At 38.0% G+C, this 27,097-nt stretch overlaps 1 protein-coding gene across 4 annotated transcripts; it reads right to left on the minus strand.

Annotated features, from left to right (window-relative positions):
- Positions 1 to 622: 622 nt before the first annotated feature.
- Positions 623 to 26,510, minus strand: sh2d3a (SH2 domain containing 3A). 4 transcript variants are annotated; one of them, XM_030143622.1, is made up of 19 exons: positions 26,332 to 26,510; positions 26,065 to 26,156; positions 25,828 to 25,945; positions 21,472 to 21,530; positions 21,060 to 21,217; positions 14,958 to 14,997; positions 14,700 to 14,816; positions 14,447 to 14,590; positions 12,390 to 12,661; positions 12,207 to 12,292; positions 10,562 to 10,681; positions 9,618 to 9,775; positions 9,299 to 9,496; positions 7,004 to 7,165; positions 4,584 to 4,699; positions 4,299 to 4,470; positions 4,098 to 4,209; positions 2,266 to 2,451; positions 1,995 to 2,182 (listed from the first exon to the last, which is right to left on the minus strand). In XM_030143622.1, exons 2-19 carry the CDS (start codon positions 26,152 to 26,154, stop codon positions 1,995 to 1,997), a joined length of 2,496 nt encoding a protein of 831 aa, XP_029999482.1. In that variant the 5' UTR covers positions 26,155 to 26,156; positions 26,332 to 26,510. The 4 variants fall into 4 exon arrangements, with proteins under 4 accessions (XP_029999491.1, XP_029999482.1, XP_029999499.1 ...); XM_030143631.1 differs by lacking the exon at positions 26,332 to 26,510 and having other exon boundaries at positions 623 to 2,182; positions 26,065 to 26,154; XM_030143639.1 differs by lacking the exons at positions 21,060 to 21,217; positions 21,472 to 21,530; positions 25,828 to 25,945; positions 26,065 to 26,156; positions 26,332 to 26,510 and adding an exon at positions 17,609 to 17,741.
- Positions 26,511 to 27,097: the final 587 nt, after the last annotated feature.

The following is a 27,097-nucleotide window of genomic DNA, read 5'->3' on the forward strand; positions in this document are numbered from 1 at the left end:
CCACAGGCTCTTCTGGTAGAATGGAGTCCTATGGGAGAAGAGGCTCAGGTCAGGGAACAGAAAACTGTGGGTATGTAACAGTCAGATGACTTCTGTGATGAGCTTTGACATTTCATCTATTCACAAATTGTGATTCTGTGTGATAAGGATAATTTTGAGAGTCATTGAAGTGTTTTGAAGCCCATTTATGGCAGCTCTGTCTGCAGAACAGAGACATTTGTTTTCCCAAAATTACATAATTTTGTTCTGGAAGCTTGTTTAGAACATCCGAGCAGAACTTTCTTTTTTTCTTGTGTCGAGTTGAGAATTATTGTGTGATTGGTCAGAAATTTTGAACTGGGCATGGTTACTAAAGGTTAAAGGTTAACTTGCTTTATTATCCCAGGAAATTGCCCAAACTAACTTTGCTCTTGTTCTTGCCACCTCAAAAAACAAAAAAAAAAAATTGCTGTTCCTGTGGAGTATGAAATAGTCTTAAGTCATAGTACCACATACTTTGTTAGTAGTTAATGGAATAATCACAGCTGAACAGTAACCAGTCACAGCAGAATCTAGCATCATCCCAACCCATGCATTTTAGCATCACCTTTGAGTCCCTGTCCTGATAGGATAATGTGAGTTTTTTATTTTTTTTAACCATAGAGATGTGATGTTTTATGACTTAAAAACTGGATGAAAACCACTACTCTATGTAGAGTGCACAAAATATAATATCCCTAAGTGGACTGTTAATGTACTCAATGTGTAATAGCTTTTCTACTACAGCGAATACTTGCAAGAAAACTTGCTTTCAAAATTTCCTTTAGGTTTTTAACAGGATGGACAACAGAAAGCACAAATGACCAAAGCTTTTGGAATATGAAAATACAAATGCAGTTTTCTCACTGGGACAAATAGCCTACTTGTCCGTGTTATGAAGCCAGTGAATAACTTTCACTTTTGACCTCCAACTTGGGACAAAAGTGGCAGAGCTGTAAGTGTATCTACAGTTTACATCTGTTATAACTGGTCTTCTTCCTTTGTTTCTTGTTTGAATTTTTTTTATATGGTTTACTCATGTTTCCACTTTCCAAGTATCAGAGCTTCTGAATCTTGCTGATGTATTCCTCAAATCTTATGAAATTATAGCTGTTTTAAATTTTTATTGGTTTCTCTTGAAATCTTAAATGAGGAGCTCATCAAAATAAACCACAACAGAACAGTTTAGAACCATCAGAAATGTGTTTTGAGTTCGCTCCTCACTGCAGTATTTCATGTTATAAAAAAAAAAGGTAAAATGTGATAGTTTGTCTCACTCTGCATAGAGCCAAATAAGGTTTACCCATGTATTTTTCTACCCTTCTGTCCTGCACTAGTCAATTTTTTCTTTAAAGGGTATTAATGTATTTTCCATTTTGTTTTTAAAATGTCTGTATTTACATGTATAATTTGAGTCATAAATGTTAAAAAATACAATTTCCTGTCTACATTGTTTCTTCAAGATAGTGATTAGAAGAGAAACTGCAAACACAAAACAAACACATTTATTTATTTATTACATCAGAAACACTGAAAGGAAACACAGTTTCCAGTGTGGCCCAACAGCAGTAGTTTATGGAACAAAAATGTTTTTGCCGGATTTGGAATGTCAAGTATAAATGATGTGGATTTACAAAACAATGTCAACAATGCACATATGGAGAAGTAAACAGATGCAAACAAAGGTTTAAGGTAAACAATTCCTAATTTCCTGAAGACGGAAAATGTATGACAGTCCTTTTCACAGTCAAGGACACCTACACGTTCAAGATGTAATTCCATTTTGTGTATGTGTTGTCTGTTGACTTCTGGGAACAGTCACTGAAATCTCTGCTAATACAGAGAAGCACAACTTCTCCCTTTATGTTTGAGGCCACCACAACACACCACATCCTACTTCTTAGTTTTGCATTTTCCTCTCACAGAAAGTGCTGATTTCACTGTTCTCTAAGCAGAACATGCCCTGAGGCTCAGGTTCAAGGGTCAGGTTGTTGTGGGGTTATTTCAACAGGTTCCAGTTTATCTGACAGGACACAAAGAATCTTGTCGAACTTCTCGTAGCGCTCCTTCTGGTCCGCCTCTGCCCCAGATTGACCCCAGAAGAGCCGCAGTGCAAACTCTGTCCGGAAAGCCTCGAGCAGCTCAGGAATCGGCTCCCAGCCTCCTGTTGAAGTCGGGGTCATGATGTGAATATACTACTAATGGACCCACAGGTGGACGGAAGGTTAGAATGTACAGAGTGCGTACCTGTGAGCAGAGAGTGTGCATGCTGCTGATATTCTTTGGCGTGGAGTGCAACACTGCGAGCTGATTGGAGGACATTGTAGAGGAGCTGACAGCCTCGCTCACTGTTCTCCACCGGGTCCTCGCCCTCCATCACCATCAGCAGAGGCACCAGATGTGGGATGGTTATGGGACCCTGGATCACAGAGTCTATGGTAAAACAATTAACAAACCTTGGAATTAGAATTTTAGGTTGATTTTTATATTGACACCCCCCCAATAACAACATTTTGTTCTGCACACTTGCAACACAGTTTTTTTAAATCTGTTTTTGCCATGATTTGTATTCTTTCATAATACTATTATTATTCTACAGTAAAATTAGTGCAAAGGTGTGAGTTTAATATGTAAAGACCAGAACTCTTCACAAGATTTCAAGACATTCAGGCTGAACAACTTGTGAATACATTATACATTCAAATATGCCATATAGTAAATTGTGTCTTCATTTTTTCCATATACTCCCAAAATATGCAAAGCAGTTTTTTCAAATGACTGCATGGGCACTTGACAAACAGTGACAAATCTGGTGTTAAACAAGTGGTGTTAGGCACAACAAACCCCGCCCTTCACACGTAGCTTATTTTGGTATCGATCCAGCTGATGTCATCATGTCTATGGGTGTGCTGATGTAAGCATATCAGTTGCCTCTATATATGTGCCGAATTTGATGTAAATTGAAACAAAATTTATGTTTTTATAGACATTCGAAATTTCACCCATAAGGGGAGAAAATTTTTTTTTTAAAAATTCATAAAAAATTTAACTTTGTCCTCCTTTTCCCAAAATGTAAACACATCTATTCTGGGTCACTGGCAATCTATAAACCCAATTTGGTATGAATTCAACCAATAGTTCTGCTGCTACAGACATGTGAAATTTCAAGCATTATGAGTAAATGGGGAAAAAAAATAATACAAATTAAATTCATAAAAAAAATTTAACTTTGACCTACTTTTTCCAAAATGTAATCACATCTATTGTGGTGACCCGGCAATCTATAAACCTAATTCAGTGTGAATTCAACCAATAGTTTTGCTGCTAGAGTGTTAACAAACAAACCGAAGCAAAAACAATACCCCTTGCCTCTCCTTTGGGGGGCAGGGTAATAATTCTTTGGAACCTTAAAAATAGCTATTGTGCCCTTTTTTTTTATTTTATTTTTTTTATTTTCTATTTTATCTGTGGCTGTACATGATGTTTCATTGTTTTGTTTCCCTTTTAACTTCAGATAATCTCTAACTGACATGAGAACAGAATAAGCATGTCAAGTATGTGATTACATTGGTAGACAAAATTTGGTTAAATGCATACTTTTCAGATACTTATGACAATGTTCAAATTTTATATATGCAGTATCTGGAGATCCATAGTATCCAATTCAATATAAACTGGTGCAACTGTTAAGTTTTTACAATGAAACCTCGTTTAGCAAAGTTTTGGTGCCAAAAGTAGCGGGTTTGATCTGAACCTGTATTGCCATTAAATTGGTTTTATATATGTTTTTCCAAACAGTTTTGATGAATAATTCACAAACTGTACATTGCAGATCCCAATACTCCATGTGTTCCTTGTTTGAAGCTGCATCTGTTGCTGTAGGTCACACCCTCATCGGTCTATAATTTACTCACAACCAGCCTGCAGATGTCCAAACTTGACAAACGTGACAAGCTCTCTTGCATGAGGATTCTTTACTCAGATCAGCTTAAGGTCTGAGTTGTGTGGGGATGCCTGGACTCCTTTATAGCATCTTACAATCCCAGTTTCATACTCATTTTTTTATGAGCAGTACTCACCATCTCCCTCATTGAGTGAGTTCATAAAGGGTTTAAGTGTCTTCTCAAACAAAACTGCACTCTCGGTGTGGTTCCTCCTAAGGGCTCTCCACGTCATCTCCAGCCGCGTTATCTGCACACACAAACATACCTGAATACCAGTTTCTGCTTGGCATAATTGTGCAGAAAGCGACCGTATTTTTTAAATTATTTTTACACCACCTGAGGCATTTCTAGAGCTTTCATCATGGCGGAGAAGGAGAACAGGTTGTGGGCATGTTCTTTAAGAGCCTGAGCCAATAAGATTAATTTATGTACACAAGTCGCCCTCTGGCTGACAGTCCCTGTGCAGCCCAGGATGTCCACGGCAACTCCCAGAGCTAAGAGATGATGCCTAGAAAATGAAGGATTAAAGACTTGGATGTGTGTGAATGGGCGCATGATTACAAAATAAATTTGATAAAGGAGTTCATAATCACACCATCCATCTATGTCAGCTGCACATACCTCTCCAACAGATCCTGTCGTAACTGGTGCCCGTGTGGCAGAGTGATAAGCTCCAGCCCAGATCCAACTCCCATCATCCTCTTTTGCTCAGGTGTAACTCCAATGACACGTGCCACCTTCAGGACCACATCAGTAATAGTAAGTCAGGATTCGCATCATGTTCATTATCAGTTTATGAAACATGAAAAACAAGTCATTCTACTTTTTCTCTGCGTGAACTCAAAACACAATACAAAGCTATCGCACACTGAAGTGCTGGAGAATCAACATTTAATGATTATAATTGTTTTTAATGTTCTATCTTTAATTTCTGAAATATCCCATGGGTTGGCAAGTGTTTGTCACATTCTGACAATGAAGAATATTGTAAAACACAAAATTTGGTATTTGTTGTGGTAAATATCAAGTCACATGTACATTTTGAACATGATTACATTTTCTGCCCAGCCCTCATATAGATGCAAAAGTTGCTGCAATCTCCAAATTAAAGATAATTTAATACATACTCGTTTATAGGGTCACCTTGATTTAAATATTAACATAAAATAAATGAGTAGTGTGCAGACTGCGGTATGGTTTCTGACATCCAAAATACCACAGATCTCCTTAGTTAAACCTGCAGTCCTGGATAGTTTTTTGCCATTATTGAGCAATCCATAATTTCCTTTCAGCATCTTATAATTTAAATGGTTAATAAACAAGAACTCTACCCACCACTGTGTACTAGTGAGCTGCAGAGAATTTACCCCATGACACAGACCTTAGCTGATCACAGGTGCTCTTAGGCAGGTAAAGGGTTAAATATGTGATGAATAGTTAATATAAACGCCCCACGTACAGTATTTGTGTAACATGAGACGCGCGGCCCAAAATTAACTCATGATGTCTTATAATTGTAAAAGATGGTTATTCTCTTGATTTGTAAACAAACTTTGTGTCCTTCTCTGCGGGTGAGCACTTGTTTAGTGATCCAGTGATTCTACCCATAACATAGGTGTGGCCTGTCCAGACACTGCTCCAACAGTGTTACCAGTATTCAGGCACTCCTTATACTGGGGACAGTAAAAGGACACCTCAAAATGTCAAATTTCATCAGACGTCACCATGTCACAGATGTCATAAATCATTCGGGAACGTGCCATTGGCATGCTTGATGCAGACACACATTCCACAGCCCTCGAAGAGGAGTGGAATGACATTCCACAGGCTACAGCTGACAGCAGTGTCAACTTGATAAGAAGACGATGTGTCACTCTACGGCAGGGGTCACTAACCCTGGTCCTCGAGAGCTACTATCCTGCATGTTTTAGATGTTTCCCTCTTCCAGCACACCTGACGGGTCGTTATCAAGCTTCTGCAGAGCTTGGTGACAGGCTTATCATTTGAATCAGGTGTGTTGGAAGAGGGATACATCTAAAACAAGCAGGATAGTAGCTCTTGAGGACCAGGGTTGGTGACCCAATGGTGGACACACAAGACAGGGTACTTGCGCAGGTCTTGAGTCTTAAAAAGTATGGAATTTTGAAATGCTGTTTTCCAGACCTTGAAAAGTCTGGAATTTGTGTTCAAGTCTTAAGGATGTAAGTATGAAAAAAAGTTTCTCTCATAGTCGACTTTTGTAATATGCTCAAAGGCACATAATCTTGTGACATAAGAAAAACATGAGGAAAGTATATAAAAAATTTGATATGATTTGGCTCACTGGTCGGTACTGGAATGATTCTAATCTAGTGAAACTTGTTTGTGTGATACTCATGCACTTTTGACATTTTGTTTGTCAGTAAAACAGAATTTACTGCAAATAATCCATTCATTCATTCATAGATTTATTAAAATGAACTTTTCTACTACACACAACAGGTGCAATCTCAACCAGAAATGTAGGCATGCCAGTATAAAAGTACTAGCACTAAAATGGCAGTTTTGGAAAAGTCTGGAATTTGTATTTGGATAAAGACCAAGAACCCTGCAAGATCCCCAAGTGGTGAATTCTTTCAACCGGCCCCCATCGTGTCCACATGAATGTCCCTGAATGCCAGACGCCGCTATCTTTTCTAACAGATAGTTATCTGTACCACATTGATCAACAAAATAGACTGAGTGTGATTTAATATATTGTACAAAACGTAACACTAATAAAATTTTAAGTGTCACATGGGGTGTTTATATTTTTGCTCAGTGCATAATTAGTAGTCACTTATCAGATGAAATTAGATGTGTCTGTGCTGCTTCACTATGATTTGACACAGACGCTTGGAGAAGCAGCTTCTCTTTTCCACAGCAACATTAAAGAGTGTCAGGTCATCTGCACTTATATTTTATCCTTTAATTTGGACTAAGAAGAGAGAGCTGCAGGAATGTGTTTTTTCTGGTGCAAATTCTAGAGTTTTTTTTTTCAGGTTCTGCAGCTTTAGACTCACCTGGCAGTCAACACTGAGCATGTGCAGAGCAGTAGTGTTGGCATCAGCACGGTTGAAGAGCTCTTTGAGTGACAACAGGACGCTGGATTCCAGAGGTCGGTTGTTCTCCGGTAAAAGCAGCGACTCAAACTGATCCAACTGGAAGCAGGAGGACGACTCCACCTGGTGAGAGATGAGCATCAGCACCTGTTGCCCTGCTGCAGCAAACATCAACAGAACTGCCACAACAAGTTCGCTCTATGTGGTGCATCCTGGGGTTGGTATTTTTGAGTAAATAACCTTTACATACAGATGCTAAGGATTGTCTTGGTGCTTTTTTTTTTTTTTTTTGCAAAATCCTTATGCTCACTCCTAAACTTTTCAGTCCCTCTATATTTCTACTCCACAATGGAGACACTGTACACTAGTATCTACTGTTGTCTTAGAGCAGGGGTGTTGAACTCATTTTAGTTCAGGGGCCACATACAGCCTAATATGATCTAAAGTGGGCCGGACCAGTAAAATAATATAAATAAGAGGATAAGAACTTAGAAATAATGTCAACTCCAGAATTTTTAGCTAAGTTTTTGAGTGAAAAAAAGTCAAATTCCGTAATGAAAATGTTTACATCTACGAACCATACTTGAACATAACATGAACAAATATGAACCTGAAAATTCTGAAGAAAAATAAGTGCAATTTTAAGAATATTACGTCTTAGTTTATCATTTATACATGTTCAACACAACTTACAGATCACAGTGGATCTACAAATACACAAAACATTTAGTAACAGGCAGAATATTGGTACAAGTCCACATATTTCTCTTACGAAATTTCAGGTTATTAACATTTTTTGTAAAAGGTTAGTCTGTAAATGGAAACATTTTTGTTTAATTTAAGGGTTTCTTTACACTGCAACAAAGAGAAAAAATTGTAGTTTTCATTATTTTTAGGTTATTATGACAGTATTTCACTGGTTCTGACACACTTGAGATTGAATTGACCTAAAATGATTCTAAGATCCTTGATTGTTAATATCTTCAGTGTAATTTCTGCATTTCACAAATTCATCCCAGGGGCCAGATTGGAACCTTTGACAGGCCGGATTTGGCCCCCGGGCCGCATGTTTGACATCTATGTCTTAGAGACACAGTTACCCAATGTCAACCAACTACTGGCAACTTCACACACAAATCATGCACATTTATCATTTCAATGTAACACAAAAAAATGTAGCAGCTGATAGCCAAAGTCTCATTCATATGAAACCAGCAAAGGAAATTCATAACAATGGCATCATAAGGCATTTGCATTTATTTTCGCTGTTTTTTTTAGCTTATTCAATGAAGTTTAGAGGTAGGGAAATAATACTTGTTGTGTTGGATCTGCTTATTACCTCACCCCCCAAAGGGTTGTTTCTGGTTCAGTTTGTTTGTTTGTTTAACACTCTAGCAGCAAAACTATTGGTTGAATTCACACCAAATTTGGTTTACAGATTGCCAGTGACCCAGAATAGATCTCATTACATTTTGGGAAAAGTAGGTCAAAGCTTAAATTTCTTATGAATTTTTAAAATCTTTTTTTTCCCCTTTATGAGTGAAATTTCACATGTCTATAGCAGCAAAACTATTAGTTGGATTCATACCAAACTGACTTTATAGATTGCCAGTGACCCAGAATGGATCTCATTATGTTTTGGGAACAGTAAGTAAAAGTTTAAATTTTTTATGAATTTTTCAAATCTTCCCATTTATTTATGATGGGCGAAATGCATGAGGGGCAGGGTGTGTTGTGCCTGGGACCACTTATTGTTAGCTTAAAGTGCAAAGTTTGTCTCATTGTTCTGTTTTATGAAATCATCCATGACATAGGCAGGTCTCAGACTGTTCGCTTGTCTTAGATATTTGACCAGTTAAGTGCTTGTTGTTTGAGTTGTGTTCTGTTGTTTTGTTGAGGTGTTAACTGACACTTGTGGATACGTGGATGTATAGAATGTGTATATTTCAACAAGCATCACATAGCATTACCATGGTGACACGGACCAGTACCTCAGTAAAAGTGCATTTTACCACTTAAAGTTATACTCCAGCAGTGTTGCATACTACATTTTACATTATACAAACCAATGCGTGAGTGGAAAATCACAGAAAACACACACTGAAACTGTATAGTGTGCACTTTTAAGTTAAAATGAAGTTGAAATTAAATTAAGTTGAACACGTGAGAAGTAAACCTGGTTTGTTTATACGTCTTGAGTACTTGCAGAAACAGTAGTGTCGCAATTATTTATATTATTGAAATATTTATACAAACATGTGGTCGCTCAAAATGCCAGTCGTCCTCTTCCTCTGCTGCCTTTAGGAGATGTTTCTCAAACGGCAGCTGGGACGACGCCTCATTGCTCTGCGCCTCCAGGAAGCCAAAGGAAGTCTCTGTGAGGCGTGCCCGACTCTGCCACTTCTCTTCTGCACGCAGTCGATCCACGTGACCCCTTCGCTGGGTCTGTGGCACCTGGACAAAAAAAACCAAACAAAAAACAAGCACCTTTAAACTCTGAAGAGGATTTGGAGAGAACAACCCCTATGATGAAAGCTTGTCTGGGTTAAAATCGAAACAGTGATTGATTTTCTACCTGAATGACCAGCTCATCATAGAACGAGGAGGGGTCGTCATCTCGGTCTGTGGGTGGAGGGGGGACCGCATTGGGGAAGACAGCAGAGACTCTGAGAGGTTTAGGAGGAGCTCTGGAGTGTAGTTGTCCATCTGAACCTCGCAAAGTCACACCACCTCCTGTAGGGGACACACAGGGAAGTTGTAAGTGAGTCAGAGTTTAGCTGCAGATTTGAAGTTTGGAATACACTCTTGATGACACCAGTCTAGTGTGAATAGTTCAGTTCAGTCGAGTTTATTTATCCCACGGGCATTTTGTCTGTGGCCTCTTAGTCCAACGGGATACTTGAGTAGCAGGCTGTGGAGTGTCCACAGAAGTTTGACTTGTTTAACTAGTTTGACCTGGAAACAAATTCTCTATTTTTCAACTCACAGGGCACTACCCAGGATTTTAGGAAAGCTAAGGTCAGAAGTGAAAGTCCCTCAGCTATACTTATTATCAGGACATGTGTTAGAAAAACATTAGGAAATCATATAACTTTTAAAGCAGCCTTTTTATTTTATTTCCCTTTAAGATTTAAACAATTGCAAACCACTTTTCACACACCAACACACACATTCTGGTGGAAAAAGCAGAATTGAATCTTTCCTAAAAAAGGAAGATTTGGTTGCAAAAAGAAAAGTGCCAATGAGTTGTTTGGAATTATTTCAGTGACAGAAGGGATGATGTTGCACAAAAACAGGTATTTTGTTAACAGTACCTTCATAGTGAGTCAATGAGTGTATTAAATTATCCACTGAATAAAACTTATAAAGGTGATATTTTCTGTACAGATAAACTTTCATCCATAAGATGGAGGTGGAAGTGAAAACAGCTGCTATGATCCCACACTACCTCACGATACCGTGTATAACTTTTGATAGTGTTTTGTGACAGAAATCCATTGAAAATGTGTGTGAGGTTACCTGGAGGCAATGGCCGTGTATGCCGTGGCCGTGGGCTCAGCAAGGGTTCGCTACCTGTACGAAATACTGGGGAGATGGGAGCGGGGCCAATGTCCTCTGATGGACTGTTCTGTGGAATACCTGGATGATGATAAGAAGCATGATTATTATTATCAGTATTTTTTATTGTATTGTTATGATCTATATTTCAAGGATTCCAGGGTTTTGTCCATTGTTTGACAGTGCACTTTTCCTATAATTCTTTTTCTTTTTTATTCAAATTTTTATTCAAAACAGTCTCACAATATGTTTCTCAGGATATCATGTATACAAAGTAAACTGTTCTCTAAAAAAAAGGGGTGTCAACATTGCTTACAAAAAGAAAGAAAAAACAAAAAAGTAATTTGTAAATCTTTGTTGCATGTATATCATCATACAAATATAGACTTTCCAGTGCAATACAAAACAGAGGGCTAATTTGTGAAACATCAATGCTTCTCATGGCCATCCTACTTTTGCCAAACAATAACTAGAATAGTAATAAAGATTAGCTATATATGTAAACAAACATATATATATTTACTTACCTGCACACACACGTATAGCTACTACTTTTCCTAGAATTCTATATATCAAACAACCTAAAAATGAATCAGTGGAGGCCGAAGACCATTGACCTAATGACTATATTTATAGTTGTCTTTATTCTGATAAAGACAAAAATTCCAGTTTTTCATTTTCACTGTGTGTGTGTGTATGTATGTATGTATGTATGTATGTATATATATATATATATATATATATATATATATATATATATATATATATGTGTGTGTGTGTGTGTGTGTATGTATGTATGTATGTATGTATATATATATATATATATATATATATATATATATATATATATATATATATATATATATATATATATATATATATATATATATATGTGTGTGTGTATGTATGTATATATATATATATATATATATATATATATATATATATATATATATATATGTATGTATGTATGTATGTATGTATGTATGTATGTATGTATGTATGTATGTATAGCTAAAGAAAAGTTGCATTAATATTCCCAGTTATGTGCAACTGTGTACAAGCTTACTAGAAAAATTGTATTTTTTCCAGTTTTCCATTACTGTTGGATGTTCCACTGGGTGAACTCATTCATTCAACAGCTTTTTGACAACAGATTTTGAATATTTTTTTCAGATCCAAAAACCCCCTGCCCCGTCTTTAATAATATGGACTTTCGTTGAAGTATTTTTGCCACATTTGTCTCTATTCCAACTGACTGTAAACAGGGGTTGTCACCACCTGTGGTAAAACCCACAATTTAGATGCATATTTCATATGCACCTTGTAAAAAGTTTCCCATAAAATCTGAATAATATGAGCATACCCCACATGTCTGAGTTGAGAGAGGCACAAAATGCTCCACTGGGAAAATGGCCTTATTCAGACGTGAAGTAGGTAATAGAGCAGAGGTAGGTTTACAGCTGCAGAATAGATGTTAACTTCACTGTCATGAATAATGTTGAATTATAGTACATAACCTGAATTATTTACTATGCTAGCAGCCTCCCAGGTACAACAAAACCCTTTCTTCCCACTGTTTAAAAAAGAGGAAACCCTTTAATACCTGCTCGTAGATTGCTGTCAGATTGTGCTGACTGAAGTGACGGCCTACGACCCACATTCTCCAAGTTCGCAGGCTGACTTCCACACCTGTCACACAGTAAAAAAAGGTCTTGAGCATGTTCATTGATATTTGTCTGACTAGAGTGAATGTGTTTTAGCATTGCACACCTACATACACACTCACCTTAGCAGTGGATTGATGACCTGCAGTGTGTCAACATGTGTAGAGCTGAAGCTGAGTCTTTTGTTGCGCTCAGATTGTGTCTCCCTGTTACTTTTGCTGTTTGCCTGTCGCTCAGTGATGACACGAAGAGGAAGAGTCCGTGTGATTGGGTGGAAGATCACAGCACGGGAGGCCTGGGAGATGGGCCGACGCCCGCCAACATAGTACCGGATCAGAGCAGGAACATTGTCAAAGCGATCCTCCTCAAACTGGAACAGCTCCCGCGAGTAGCCCTGTCACAAAGATGGAAGCACAAGAACAGAATTACACACCAAGCACAGCCTTTAAAGGAATAGTACAACAAAAATCTATCTTCATATCAAAAACACAGCCCTGGAGGACAGAAATTAGGCTTATGTAGGTCTGTGCATAAGGTTTGGTGGCTAAATTCATATGGTAAATGGTAAATAGTAAATGGACTGCACTTATGTAGCACATTTTCTACACCTTCATGGTGCCCAAAGTGCTTAACAAAGCCTCACATTTACCCATTCACACCCACATTTATACACCAGTTCATAGAGATTCGTTAATTTATGATAGTAACTGATTTTCAATTTTTGTAGATATTTTTGAGGCGGTGTTTATAAAAATCTAAATAATTAATTCCTTCAGTCATTTTAAAAGGCATATTAAAAATACTTTGCATAAAACAAAAAATTCACTTAATAAATTCAAAGAATCTTGTTACAAAACTGTTGAAATAACATCTTCTCATCAGTGGTTTTTATGCTGGACACTAGATGTTTTCTCCTTCCATAAAAAAGTTTGTGCATTGGTGGCCTTAGGTTTCCATACTAGAATGACCCTAAAATATCTATACTATCACAAATCCTGCTGGTAGATCCATGGTTTTAAAACTGATTGCGGTGAGGACTTTCCTGTGTCAGGAAATTCATGTAAGAAAAACCATCGATTTGGCAAATTCTGCAGAGTGGAAGTCAAAGATTACACCAAATGAATGATCCACATTATTCATTTAAAAACAGACATGCTCGTTTTGAGTGCAGAGGGTTTTTATGGAAGAGTATGTTCACTGATTATTCACTAAATTCCTTATTTCAGGCAGAACTTTAGAATTTGTTAAAGTATCAATATTGTGACTTTGGATTATCATTGTAAGTCATCTGCATCTGCTGTGAATCCAAGCTTTTCAAGTCTACATGAGTTAAATGTTTAATAAAATAGATTTTCAGTCTGATGATCTGCTCAGGAACTGTATTTCCACTTTTAGCCTTCTTTAAAGGTCAGAGCAGTGGATCACTTGATAGATAGGATGGTGATAAAGTATCAATCCCATCATTTAAATCTTAAGCCTTTAACCACAATTATATGATTTAATTTTCTTGGTAGGTGATAAAAAAGGTGATAAAATTAACCAGTGGAAAATAGATTTCTGGGCCACATGCCTGAAATCAGTTTTATCACTGTTTTATCCCCATTGTTCTCAAACTTGGGATAAATTGTACAATAAGAGCTAAAGTTTTGTCTACACCATCTAATGCAACCCAAGAAAACTTTTCTTAACAAACTGAAATGGTCCTTCATCTCAACCTGCTGGCATTTTGTTGCAAGTTCAAGAGAGGGAAAAAAATAACTAGCAGGCTGACAGATTATCAGATCTGATAAATATACACTAATATTATTTTGCTCTGATACAGCTGTCTTTCTGTATGTTGTCACATCACTAGGGTCTTGAGCAATGTCCCACCAACACCACCATCTGACAGGATATACAAGTAATAACTTCTCGACACTGAAATGAGAAAATGACATATCTAATACTAGTATTTATTATTTGTAATCCCCCCAGTTCAGTGTGAAAATGAAAAGTATTCTTGAAATATTATTGAACTGTACTTACTTTGTGTTATATACTTTATTTAAAGGTAATTCAACCAAGATTTGTGATGGAATCGCTGACACAAAACTTGACATCAACACTTCCAAATATTGGCAATCTGTATCTGTCTCTACCCTGAGGAAATCAATGCATCCCCAGTAACACACAGACGTACCTTTTTGGGCCGAAGAACTACTCGTATGATCTTAAAGTGCATTGGATCGTTCTTCCAAAAACAGCTCAAAACGTAGTCACCAGGAGCAGAACTTGACTCACGGACCAGGAAGTCTCCTTCTTTCTCCAACAGAGCCTCTGCAGACTGGACACAGGTCAGCAGGTTAAATCTGTCAGTTGTTACGGAGGTGTGGATGTGCACTGCTTGTATTATGTAATTTACAGAATCTAAATAAGATCAATCAGTTAAGCACCTCTCTGCTGATTGGTCCATGGAACCATGCATGGCTCCTCACATCATCAGTGCTGAGCTTCAGCTCCTCCTCCAGCTCTTTCTTCATTGAATCCATCTCTCTGCGACCACCAAACACCTAACACAGCAGCAGTAACTCTGTATTAAGTCCTCTATGCTCATATTTTGTGAGTGTGGGTGGGAAGGGAAAATATTCAGAAATGAACTGCAGCTTTGGACAGTGAGTGAGATACAGAGGGCAGTTTGCTTAACCTCTTACCTTCAGCTGGCTGAGGTATGCGCTGACACTCCTTCTCTTGCTGAAAAACAAGAACAGAGAGGTGATTTGGAGCTGCTAAACTAAACCCCCAGGAGCCGCAGATGATGGTGTTGTGTTTTCCCTCTAAACAAGGACAGGACAAAGATGGAAGTCCACTGCCAAGGTCTAGGTCGGTCATTAAAACCAAAGAAAACTAACAGACTTTTAATAGCTTGCCTCGTCGCTTTCCTCCTTCCTTCCTCTTAGCGTCCACCTTCCTGCCTCTCTAAACACACGTATCCCAAATGAACGGCTCAGGGAGTGAACAACAGGCCAGCAGCAGAAAACTCCCCACCATCACATGAACTACAACCTCTAGCAACATTGGAACCCGTCTTTTTCTGAGTAGGCATGTGGAACAAATCACATGCACAAGGACTGCTCGAGGGGAATGTTTTCCCTAACTACCCAGAGCATCCACTGAATGAAAGAATTGCATTTTATAACTGGGTAAAATAAAACTATTCTGTGGAGCTCTTACTCTTCCAAAAGATTCTGTGTTTCGGGTAACCCCTCCAATGTTAGCAATTTCATTTTTCTACTCAATATCTGCAGTTTAAATGATTTACTGTGATGCATAGTTATGAAAACTTTATCAGCATTTGGACAACTATCTCACAACCTTGTATCTAATCTCCAATTGGTAATACATCTTCATTACCTTTTTTGATTGAATCTTTCAGTTTGGTTTAGGTGTAGTTCTGCAACTGCTAACTGCTTTTACAATAATAAGGAATTGGTTAGTTTTAGTTTAATCTGCAGATGATGATAAATTAGGATGAAAGAACATGACATCAAATGTGTTGATGTCCATTTTACTGTATTTTGGACATTATGAGCCATTAACAACCTGTTTTGTCTCTGTAGAGTCCATCATAGTCCTTTTATTCTTTTCCGATTTTTGTAAACTTAATATTTGATTTCAGTTCAAAACTTTACTCTTAACTGTTACTGACTGCATCAGTTAGAGTTAAATAACCTGTTACCGCTAAAACACTATTAACCACTGCAGTACTTACCGATGGAAGGATCTGAACTATTTGCTTAGTTAAATCCAGGCAGTTACTTTTTTTGGCCAGGCTGTTTATTTAACTCTAACTGCAGTAAGTAGCCTCTCATTTCTTTAACATCAAAAACATTAGACAATGCCAGGATTGATCAGGATCATCAGGCTTGTGACAGAATGGTTCAGGGAAAATGAGACATCATTTTCACACATGGGTTAGCCTCCATAAAGTCCAAACTCTAATTTGGGATGTCTGATTTTTCATCTTCAATAATCAAAAATTAATGCAACTATGGATGGAAAAAATATTATGAACCTTATTGTGACACTACATAAGCATTATGTGGCAAAAAAGATGTGACGGTGAATGTCTCCTGTAATCAAAACCAAAGGTGGTGCAGTCAAATATTGCATGTGCGACTTTTTTTTTTTTTTGGTATAATGTAAACTCCAAACTTTTCTCTTTTAGACTGAAAGAAGTAAGATTACATTATGAAAATGTTTACATCTACAAGCTCTACTTTAATAAATGTGAATAACGTGAACCTGAAATTTCTTATGAAATATAAGTTTAGCAATTTTAACAATATTATGCCTTAGTTTATCATGCACACGTGTGCATTACAACTTACAGATCACAGTGGATCTACAAAGGCCCAAAATATTTAGTAGGCATATTGTTGTCAAATTTTGACATCCTTGATTGTTAATATCTTCAGTATAATTTTTGCATTTCACAAATTCATCTCACAGGCCAGATTGGACCCTTTGGTGGGCCGTGTTGGCCCATAGGCTGCATGTTTGACACCCCTGGTATAGGTAATCATCTGGTCTATAAAACACTGGAAAAACAGTGAGAATACTATCACAGTTTTCTAAAGCACATTTAGGAAACTTATTTCTTGTTTGATGCTAAGAGGTTAAAACATATTAAGTCCAGTTAAAACTCCAGATGACACTGCATAGGTAAGTCTGAAAAGCTTGAGCAAGGCTCCTAAATAACCTGAAGCAATATCCTGTGAGACAGACGCACAATAATACACAAATCACAGTTGTGTTATGAGTAAAGCAGCAGAGAGCAAAGGGTGTCACATCCTGTTGAAGGGGCGTTGGCCCAGACAGCTCAGCACAAACACCTGTGCAATGAGCCGGACAGACACTATTGTGAAATGCAACCTGACACCATGTAATAACCATATTTTTAACAGTTTAACTACATTTTCGCCAGGCCACTGGTGTCCCTCTGTTTAACACGATCATGTAAACTTCAGAGACACAAGCTAATAACTCTGCAAAGTCGTCAAACTAGCTTACAAGTCTGAGTCAAAACTTGTAAGAGCCGCAGAATTGTGCAACAGGTAACTTGTCTGGCAGGGTTACAGGTAGTTAGTTAGCGACAAGGAACAACCGTCGACATTTTTGAACCTGCTCCATTTAATTCTTACCGTTAAGTCAGAACAATAGGCAGACGTTAGTGAGAAATAATCAGAAAACCGCAAAACTTCGAAGTACAGCCATTAAAACCACAACAACATCGGAAATCTCGCGTTAACTCACAAAAATAGGCGTTATTTGGATAAATTAAGCGCGACCCCCGCAGTCCTACCTGTCACCGCTGGTCACAGTTGGGGTTTGTCCGACATGTTGGACGGTTTGTGGTCCAAACTAACGCCACCAGATAACAGCTGGAAGTGGAGCTGTTCGCCGCGGTCCCTCCCAGCCCCCCTGCTCCCTCTCTTCCATCTCCTCACCCTCCTCCCTGACGTCTAGGACGAGTTCCCACAAGTTGTTCCGAGCTCTCCTTCCCGTTCCCCTTCTCCCCGCCCCGGGCCCCGGTGCTGGAACACCGCTATCTGCCTGGCATTCCTCGGATACCGACACAGGCCGAGCTGACACATCACCCAGCCCAGTCCAAATGACATGGTAGGTGTTCATACAGAGTGGAATATGACGAAGAATCCCACATATGGGGTTGGTTTTTGTTAGAATAGACTATATCATCTCTCTCCAATATTTTATTACAAAAAATAGGGTTATGCCAGGGGTGTCAAATACACGGCCCGCGGCCCCAACCCGACCTCCAAAGGCCCACCTGATGAATTTACAAAGATAACAGAGAAGACACTGACAATCAAATAGTATTGATCATTAAGTTAAATCTGTAAAGTGTAACACACGTGTGCATATAAAAAGCTGAGGCATAATATTGTTAAAATTGCTCTTATTTTTCGTAAGAAATTTCAGGTTCAAATTTTTGTTTAACGATTTAATTACTTTCATACTGTAATTTTACTTACTCTAATCTTTACTTGTACTAAAACAAAGAAAAATTTATAAATAGTCAAGAATGCAACAAATCTGAGTTATTTATTGAACAAGTAAAAATATGTAAAAGGCAAAGTAAGAAAAAATATTATATAGAAGAGGAAACAAGTTGAATCAAGAAGAAACAACCTAACTAAAGAAAACAGTAATGTAACAACACAAAATACCTGTAGTCTCTGATTTAGTGATTATTTAGTTCATTCTGATTAAATGAACATATTGGGAATGGTTACATGATGTCTTTTAAACCCGATTTATTTTTCCAGAAGAAATTAATTCAGAACTAAAGTATTTTCTCTTCTGTTTACATGGAAATGTTAAACCCAAATAAAGGTTTACATGAGGTGTTAATGAGGTAGATAAGTGAGCAAAAGGGTTTGCGCTGCAGTGCTCACATTGCCTTGTTCTCACAGCCCTTCTGTTAGCTTAGCTTAGCATAGTCACTGCATTTCCATGGTCACACATAGCCAGTTTATTAAAGGTGATTTGTTGTCTTTTGTAATCGATTTTGTGAAATCCGATCCTCCCTAATTATTTCTTTAGATCTGCGACTTACTGCACTCATACAATCTTGGGACTGTTGTGTTGACGGAAGTTGGAAAATGTTTTTGTTGGAAGGGATGCATGCGCTAATTTACCTTTGCTTTACCATTTTAGCTTTGCATTAGTTTTTATTTCCCAAGATTTTATTACTGCAGTAAGTCACATCGTCATGATTTGAGCCTCAATTTATGATCATGTTGACCCCACTGGACTAAAGTAATGATTAGGGAGAACTGAATTTCACAAAATCACTCATAAAATACTACGGATCACCCATGAAAGCCTGGCTACATCTGACCAGAGGAATGAAGCCATTATGCTAAACTAGGCTTAGCTAAGCTAACGGAAGGGCTGCGAGAACAAGGCAATCAGTGCACTGCAGTGCAAACTGATTTGCCCACTTATCGAACTCATTAGTACATGACAAATTAATTAATAACAAAACAGGTGATGAACTCTTCTCTCAGGGTTTTAGAAGCTGGTAGATCCCATCAGAATAGCCCACTGGAACGGTTTGGTAATACTATACTGCATTGCATATTCTTCCGCCAGCGCAGAATGTGTGCGTCATCGCGACAGGACAAGACAACGAGCATGCGCAGAATGGCAGGAATAAAGTCCAAACAGAATAAGGGCTTACATGTCCAAGGAATAATTCAGATCGGAATGAAAAGTGGATTAAACCAGTGACCTTATTCGGATTTAAATTTATTCCGAACTATTCTTTTTCAACTGGAATAAGGTGTTTACATGGTCATCTTAAATAGGATCTAATGTTTATTCAGATTAAACCAGGAATAAAAATTGTCATGTAAACACACGGATTGAGTGTAATCTGAGTTCCCATCGAAGAAGATGAAAATGAGGTAACAGACAAAACAAGATAAAGGCTACATACAATGTAAGAGGGGATTCTTTTATACTTCTGTTCTTTGAGTAGATTTCACTGCATGAGTTTTTTCACGGAAAGTAAAGTTAAGTAAACTGAATCAACAGGGGTTTTTTTTGTTTTGTTTTTTTTTTAACACATGTACTTCTGCTGGAGTAAAAAAAGGTGTGTACTGTTATCATCTCTGTTAGTTGTTACCTGTTATATACATTCATATGTGTTACATTCATGTATAATATTTTCTGCGTACATCTGAGTCACCCAGAGCAAGGGGCTGGGATTATCTGCTTCTTTGAAACACATTTGGTTTACAACGAGTTTAACATTTAGCACTTCACAGCTGGTGAACACAGACATGCCTCAACATATCAGTCTCCAATTATGCATTTAGATTTTTCCATTAGTGGATAGAATTTCCCATTCTCCCTGACTATAGCTAAAAAGAGGTTTCACAAGTCAGTCCACCTGAAGCACACACTTATAAACAAATAAAAGCAAAATGTCACTTACCACGAGTGATAGTTTAGATTTTATGTTTCAGATTTTGAGATGTCCCTCTCTGAGATTTCTGCTACAAACCAACACAATTGAAGTCAACTTTGTGTATGGCACACGCCTACTGAAGCCACACTGACCCACTCTCCCATGAAAATGCACATCACAGACATCTGAGTGTTCCAAAGCAAGTGTTTCTTGGAAAACAGGTTGCGGTTGTAGTTTTCAAAAGTTAATTTACACAGCCTTCAGCACCACATATAGAATTCATTTCACACCTGTCTCATTGATGGAGGAGCAGCTCTTTTAGATCCAGATCTTAAAGCCAAGAGGATTCCCTCAAGGCTTGAAACTACTGATTATGTCTTTGTTACGGATAAATTGCCCTCGTAATGCTGACTTAACTTTGACACAAACAAAAGGAGCCTCAGTCAGTGGTTGACCTCTTGGTCAGAAGCATGAAGGAAGTGTAGTCATATCATCAAAGAACTAAAGTGTGTTTCATATGTGAGTCAGAAAAGTCGTTGTTTTCCTGGATAATGTTGGTTCATTACATCAAACTACTTTTCTTTCTTGTCATCTGTTTAGCTTCTACAAATACCTGATTTTCTTGTTTACCTTCTTTGTCCAACAACCAATGGCATTTTATGAGGCTGTGGTTAATTATAAACCAAAGTTGAGTAGAGTGCTTGGGAGAAAGTTGGCCTTTTTCCTGCAGTTTTACACAACTACACTTCACACACATAGACAGAACTATTGCACACACTTTCACAGACACACAATGCCAGTGTGGGGGTCTGCCTACCTGCGCTTGCTGTCCTGGTGGTGGTCTATGTCACTGATAGCGTTGTCCTCTGTCAGGGGGCGGAGCTGGGAGCAGGAGGCAGAGAGGCGGTGCTTTTTGTCCGCACGCTGGAGGCGGGGAAGAACGCTCTGGCGAAACAGATCCTTTCCTGGCTTCACCTGCAGGAAATGGTACAGACTTGTTTAGATGCTGTTTGCGTGGTCTTAAAGATAGAGTCAAAATATTTCAGATAAATCCTAAAGCAATGTTTAACTTATTGTATGCACTCTAATCATTGTAATCATTGTTCCTTTTCCTTTTAGGGTTTTAAATCAATGGAGTATGTGGTTTAGATATTGGTCCTTCTACTGGAGTAACTGAGTGTTTCCTCTACCACTAGAATAACAGCCGTTCTGTGCCAAATAGTCCTCACCAGGTCCATTGATGACCCCAGGGAATATTTTCGGCTCACTCTGCGCTCCTTTTTAACACCTAAAGAGAACAAAATGGTGTCAAAGAGTAGGGCTGCACAATATTGGAAAAAACTGACATTTCAATTTTTTTAACCCAACAATATATATTGTGATATGAAAAAATACTCAGGAGGATATAATAGCTGTTTGATGCCGATGTAAACGGTCAAACAAATTAGTTATGTTTCTTCTCGTTGTGCCAACACAGAACACATGTTTTAATATCATTCTTCTTGTGGCTGAAATAATTGCAGATAACTGAAGTTGTTTTTCTTTTTGGCACCAAGTCTTCATTTTCAGTGATTTTCTCTTGTTCGTTGCTCATTTTTCAATGTTGTGACCAACGACTCACTCCATGTGCAGGGGCGTGGTCTGCCTCCTCGAACTGATTAAGAACACTTGTGATTGGTGGATCGCTGTGCGCAGAGTGTGTCAGGTACCCAAGTTGAAATTAGATGAGAACATGTTGAGTTCATTTGCCTCCTACATTGCAGTACTTGCGATGTGACTACTGCGCACACATATATTATGATGACGATTTTCAAACGATATATTGTGCAGCTCTAATAAACAGTGTGTCCTGTCGGTGTATCTTTTGATATTTGGATTTACTTTTCAGAAACAAAAGAAAAACTAGTGGTCAATTGATTTTCATCTTAAAATAGAAGAATTAAAATTGAATTTCAAGGCATTTTTCTTTTTCAGTGTCAAAACAGATAAATGAAATTTAAAAAACAGATTGATTTTTCTTTTCTCGTTCCAATAATAAAAATAAAGTTACTACCTGACAGAAATTGAAAAATGGACCAAAAACACTTTTTTTCCATTTTCTGAGACTAGATGTTGTCATTTTGAAGGAAAAAGCGCTAATTCCTAGGTCACAGAGATTCTTACAATGTGTTTGTACATCTCAAGCAGAAACTTTCTGCGTCACACACCTGAGAATATTTGTAAGAGACGCGCAGACAATGTGGCCGACATTCAGGAGCTCCTGGTGGTAGAAGTACAGAAGTACAGGCACTTGTATAATTTGTCACACCAGGACCACCGCAACAGCCGTGTGGTGAACAATTCATGGAGGGAAATTGCAGCGACAGTCAGCAAAGAGGAGGAATGAGCAAAAAAAAAACCTGGAAAAACATTCGGGACAGATATGTGAAAACAAAAAAGACAGCCTAAGGGAGAAGTGGAGACCCAGGGGGGAGCCCAAACGTCCCACGGATTCTGAGAGTTGAGCTGGCTCTTGAATTTTATTAAACACAGGGAAACAGACACAAATTTCCCTCCGGAGGAGGTAAATTTATTAATAACTATGTGAAAACAGAAAACTTTTCTTCTTCTCTGGTTTTTAACTGTGATAGACGTGCATTTGTGGCACACCGCCCCCTGTAGTTGGGGAATAGACGTCACGCGGAGCCACCCGGAGTATAAAAGCACCACGCATACTCTCATGCCAACTCCCCGCGTCTATTTTCCACACGTCACGTTCGTGCAGCAAGCATAACCCAGCCTTAATATGGCCGTAAGAAACTAATGTTCCCTCCACGAATGTCTATGAACTCCAGATTTCCTACAAACTGGAAGATTCACACAAACTCACTGTCCGCAAGAATCTCTGTGACCTAGGCATGAGTGTTCTTTCCTTGAAAATGTCAACATCCGGTCTCAGAAAATGAAAAAAACAGGGCGTTTTTGGTTCATTTTTCCATGTCTGTCAGGTAGTAACTTTAGAAAGAGAAAATGAAAATCAATCCATTTTTTTTAAATTTGGTTTGTCTGTTTTGACAGTGAATAAGAAAAATGCCTTGAAATTCAATTTTAATTCTTCTATATTAAAACAAAAATCAAATAACCACTAGTTTTTCTTTTGTTTCTGAAAAGAAAATCCAATTACCAAAAGATACACTGACCGGGTACAACATCAGACTTTGTTCAGGCTGTTCAACACACATTATGTAATTTCTACCTCAAGGGATCTGACAATGACAACAGTAACAAAAGCTGTAGTATTTAACAACAATATGAAGTAACATGGGGTATTGTGAGTGTGTGTATTGTCCAACAAATTAAGTAATGAAAGTGAGGCAGAAGTGGTGTTTACAGAGGGGAGAAATCAGACACTATACTGAAACATCACATTAAAGTGTATTTAGCAATGACAGTAGACATTTTTAGTAATTTTCTTTTTTTTTTTTTTTTTTTGGTCAAATTATTGGTTGGTTTTAAAGGGGTTATATCTAGTATTGATATCTTATCTTATCCTAGGGTTGATGAGTTGAAATCACTTTAGGGACATGGTGGAGCGAAACCGCACCCCCGACTAAATGCGCTCACATATGCGGGTTGGTATCGGTCCGGTCCTGGATGGAGTGTTTTCCCTGGAGGTTGGTCTAATCCACAGTCATCTGGATTATCTGGTCAGTGAGACAGAAGTTGAACATCCTCCAGGCTCCTGATCCAGGCCACAGTATATAAGGTGTGTCACAGGTGTGCACAGCATTTCCCCGCCAAAATCTCGCTCCATCATGTCAGGTACTGATGTAAAGTCAGAAATGCCCATGTCTTCTAAACTGCCCCTCTTCAGATCCATTTTTTTTTTTTAATTTCTCTGCAGAATTTATTTTGTTACACTACATAAATGTCATGGCTTGTACTGTATCCCTAACGGTACAATAAATCAGTCATTAAGGAATATGACATGCTTTTTTCATGAATTACATAAACAGTATTTAGCTTTTATTCTTATAGATCCTGTTGAAATAGAAACTCAGGTTCTCAGGAAAATTGCCGCTTATCAATTAATTGTTTATCGATCGATAAGGTCAGTCAACTAATGATTAATGAATTAATCAATAATTTGCATCCGAAGTCCTTTTTTTTTATATTTTAAAGAAGAAATAAACACTACATACACTTTCTTAAGATAAATGTGTTATTTGAGTGTTATGTCATGTGTTAGAGATACAGCAATACTACTGTGTGACCAAATGCTACATACCAATACACTGACTAAAATTACAGAGTTCTGTGATTGTCAGTGCTGTTGGCAACATTTAATACTGTGCACAAGTCAACCAAAAGGTAGCGCTCGCAACATAACTTTTAAGTCAAAGCTTTTCATTAATGATCTTGTGCAGCATCACATTGATCTTGGATGATTTCAGCAGGAGATAGAAATTGGCTTCTAACCTTGAGGGAAAATAATTGCTCGAATGCTAAAAATCATTCCATATAGATTTGTCCATGGTTAGTTTAATATTTAGCTCCACAATTATTGATTAAATATTTTGAGTTTAACGTTCAGCTCACTATTTTCCAAGTTATAATGAAGTTAAAGATACTTTTTTGATACATGCATAATGCATTTTAGTGTCAAATGTAGGCGTTGTCCAAATCATCTGGTACAATTCTAACTCTAACCTTATGAAACCAAATTCCTCTATGTTTACTGCAGTACAACAAGGTGCTACATGTGACGTCTGTCTTTATGTTATTTTGCACATTGGATGCAGCTCATGACTGTGACAATTTCATGCTGCAATCTGATATTTTAAATGATTATGTTTGAAAAAAAATGTGACATAAGGGCTTAGACATAGCCACTTATTTCTCAAATTGATTGAATTCTGATTCTCAAGGTTCCAGTTTGACTTGATATCCAGTTCAGTTTGATTTAATATCAGTTCATTTAGGGATATTTTATCTACAGAGCCAGTTTTAATTGAATATGAAAGACACACAAAAAATTCCCCCTGGGATTAATAAAGCATTCTGATTGTGACATTCTCATGCAAATAATGCTGTTAATTTTATATACAACCTCCGAACCAGGTTTGTGATTAAAATGATTAATTTGTGCATTAAAATTGACCCCAAAGCAGCTCTAATAATGTAGTGTAGAATGATAAAGAAGTGCCAATAAATGCTTTCTTTTGTGCAAAAGTAAATGATGGAGTTACACCTCAGGCTTTACATAAGAAAAAGCAAAAAAATTACAAATTAGCATAAGTATATTATGTCTGGCTGTATATAAATTCAACAAAAGTCCAGTACTTGAGGTGGGTGGGAAGGCAGTTGGATAGGAACTGGATACAACAGTTTCATGTTTAAGTTGTATGTTTCTTGTTGTAGATTTGAAAATTTAAAATAAAAAAGACCTTGATCAAAAAAATTACAAATCAATCTCGGGATTCTTGTGGACAGCCTAGCATTAAAAAACCAGGTCTGAGCAGTATATCTGAATCAAGCTCTTGGGCTTACAGTGGGATGTGTAGTCTCAGTGTGAATGTGTTGTTGTAGTGTCCAGTTTGTGTGACCTGAGCGTGGGTCGAGTGTCTGTCGATGTCTTGCAAGCTGGCTGAGCATAGTGTCTCTGTGAGCTGGATCCTCTATCCCTGCGTCCTTCAGTTCTTCATCTGTTACATTCAACAAACCCTGGAGAGGAAAAAAGGAATAAAGAATCTGTTGCTTGTGAAACACTGTGACAATGTGATTAAACCACAGAACATAAAAGAAAACAGTTATCACACGTATACATGCACTCATACACATACCTCCAGACCATAATATTCACTCTCCAGGGTCTTTGTGTACTGGGGGAGGCCGATTTGTCTCAGCCACCAAGCGATGGAGCGATTATTCATGTCTGAACAACAGAGAAAAGATAAAGATTACATAAAAGCAAATGCACACAGGCTTGTACATGCTCCAGTGAAAAATAGTTAGTAAGAAAAGCAAATAAAAAGTAAGTCCTGCTTTTCAGCCAAGCTGTGAGGCCTTGGGTTGTTTGCCATGCAGGAGTAATAGTATGTAACACTTACCTGCTTATACACCACACCACACAAGGCACTGTGGGATATCACTTCTCTCTTTCCCCTCGTTATATTTCTATCTCATTGCGTCCTTCTCACACCTTGCTTTGCTACTGCTCCCGTCTAATTTACAAACTGTCATTAAGTCTTTCTCTGTTACTCACTTTCTCTTTGTGGTTGCAGTGGAAACCCGCTCCCCCTCAAACCTGCAGGGTCACTCGCAAAACCAATCAGATTGTACAGAGGGCACACAGTACCCCACTCATGTCGGCAAATCACAGAGCAGGAATTAGCATGAGCTCCCAGGAGGTGGAGAGCGCAAGTCCAAGCAGATCCCAGTATGTCATGAGTGAGACACGGAGTTCAGAAAAACAAGGAAAAGGGAGGATGAAAATGTGAGACAGTTGGGCAAATGTCAACATGTCAGTTCAGAGATAGGTATGCATCCACAGTATTCTCTGTCAGTTGGGTTCAGTATCTGTAGGAGACATGATGCTGTGTATAGCACTGACCCCTAGTGATAATTTAGAGCAGTACCATATGTTTTAACACAGATGGTTTATGTATTGTTTAACTGTAACCTCCTATTTTTTAGGTTGCTTTCTGAGACTTCAAAAGCCTGGTGTCAGGATGTCACATCTGCTGAGATGAGTCCTGCCAAGCCTTGTCTTGTTATAAGATAAATCTTCATGGACCAGTGGTTCAAAAACCTTAATCCAGAATGATTGGGATTTGGAGATCCCATGTTTTGATCTCCAGGATCAGGTAATTCATT

Source organism: Sphaeramia orbicularis, chromosome 1, assembly GCF_902148855.1.
Source record: "Sphaeramia orbicularis chromosome 1, fSphaOr1.1, whole genome shotgun sequence".
Lineage (NCBI taxonomy): Eukaryota > Metazoa > Chordata > Actinopteri > Kurtiformes > Apogonidae > Sphaeramia > Sphaeramia orbicularis.

What these genes read in the sequence shown, in the direction of transcription:
- sh2d3a (XM_030143631.1), bottom strand. Translation starts at nt 26,154, where the DNA reads ATGAATAATCGCTCCATCGCTTGGTGGCTGAGACAAATCGGCCTCCCC. An exon ending in TGGGGTCATCAATGGACCTG is followed by an intron (nt 21,218 to 21,471) that starts GTGAGGACTATT and finishes CATTTCCTGCAG; the next exon opens with GTGAAGCCAGGAAAGGATCT. An exon ending in ATGATGAGCTGGTCATTCAG is followed by an intron (nt 9,497 to 9,617) that starts GTAGAAAATCAA and finishes TTTTTTGTCCAG; the next exon opens with GTGCCACAGACCCAGCGAAG.